At 42.5% G+C, this 1,559-nt stretch overlaps 1 protein-coding gene across 1 annotated transcript; it reads left to right on the forward strand.

Annotated features, from left to right (window-relative positions):
• Window positions 1-316: 316 nt before the first annotated feature.
• On the forward strand, window positions 317-1,124 carry LOC133259153 (regulator of microtubule dynamics protein 1-like; the record flags this gene model as incomplete). The annotated part of the gene is made up of 1 exon (XM_061436281.1): window positions 317-1,124. A coding segment is annotated over one exon (723 nt), but the record flags the coding sequence as incomplete, so codon positions are not given.
• Window positions 1,125-1,559: the final 435 nt, after the last annotated feature.

Raw genomic sequence — 1,559 nt, forward strand, 5'->3', positions numbered from 1 at the left:
ACAAAGGATGAGATGGCTGGATGGCATCACTGACTCGATGGACGTGAGTCTGAGTGAACTCCGGGAGTTGGTGATGGACAGGGAGGCCTGGCGTGCTGGGATCATGGGGTCACAAAGAGTCGGACATGACTGACCAACTGATCTGATCTGATCATAGTTTTTTTTTTAACTTTAAAAATTGATGGAGTAGGAAATGGCAACCCACTCCAGTATGCTTGCCTGGAGAATCCCATGGACAGCAGAGCCTGACGGGCTGCAGTCCCTGGGGTCTCAGAGTCGGACATGACTGAGCGCACCACAGCAGCAGCAATAACAAAGGCTCTGTGTGGAAGTCTTCAAAATTGAAGAAGTCCTTGAACAAGCAGACTACTTATATGAAAGTGGAGAAACAGAAAAACTTTACCAGTTGCTAACCCAGTACAAGGAAAGTGAAGATGCAGAGTTACTGTGGCGTTTGGCACGGGCATCATGTGATGTAGCTCAGCTTAGTGGAACCTCGGAAGAGGAGAAAAAGTTCTTGGTATATGAAGCCCTAGAGTATGCGAAAAGGGCACTAGAGAAAAACGAATCCAGTCGTGAGGCCCATAAGTGGTATGCAATCTGTATTGGTGATGTTGGAGATTATGAAGGAATCAAGGCTAAAATTGCAAATGCCTACATTATCAAGGAGCATTTTGAGAAAGCAATTGAACTGAACCCTAAAGACGCTACTTCAATTCACCTTATGGGTATTTGGTGTTACACAGTTGCTGAAATGCCTTGGTATCAAAGAAGGATTGCTAAAGTGCTGTTTGCAACTCCGCCTAGCTCCACCTATGAGGAGGCCCTAGGCTACTTTCACAGGGCAGAGCAAGTGGATCCAAACTTCTACAGCAAAAACTTGCTCCTTCTAGGAAAGACATATTTGAAGCTGCACAACAAAAAGTTCGCTGCCTTCTGGCTAACAAAGGCCAAGGACTACCCAGTGCACACAGAGGAGGATAAACAGATACAGACAGAAGCTGCTCAGCTACTTACAGGTTTCAGTGACAAGAACTGAGAATTTTTCAATGAAGTACCTAAGGAGCATTGCCTTTTCATCAGATTTTAAAGATAATAAATACATTAACTATATAAAAGAAAAATTGAATCTTTCCCCAAACATTTCCAAAATTCCTTTTATCTTCTTTGTTCTTCTAAAACATTTCCCTAAATCATTTTTAATTCAAAATGTAAAAATGTTTTCTGATTTGTAAAATGGCATGTATTTATTGTGTGTGTGTGTGTGTGTTAGTCGCTCAGTCGTGTCTGACTCTTTGGAACCCCATGGACTGTAGCCCGCCAGGCTCCTCTGTCCATGAAATTCTTCAGGCAAGAACAGTGGAGTGGGTTGCCATTCCCTTCTCCAGGGAATCTTCCTGAACTAGGGATCAAACCCAGTCTCCTACATTGTAGGCAGATTCTTTACCATCTGAGCTACCAGGGAAGCCTATGTATTTATTGTAAGAAAATCTAAATGTGTAAAATAGAGTAAAACAATCTTCTACCGCTTCACTTTATAGAAATGAGTTTCTTTAAGA

The sequence above is a fragment of the Bos javanicus genome, chromosome 2 (assembly GCF_032452875.1).
Source record: "Bos javanicus breed banteng chromosome 2, ARS-OSU_banteng_1.0, whole genome shotgun sequence".
In the NCBI taxonomy this organism is placed as follows: Eukaryota; Metazoa; Chordata; class Mammalia; order Artiodactyla; family Bovidae; genus Bos; species Bos javanicus.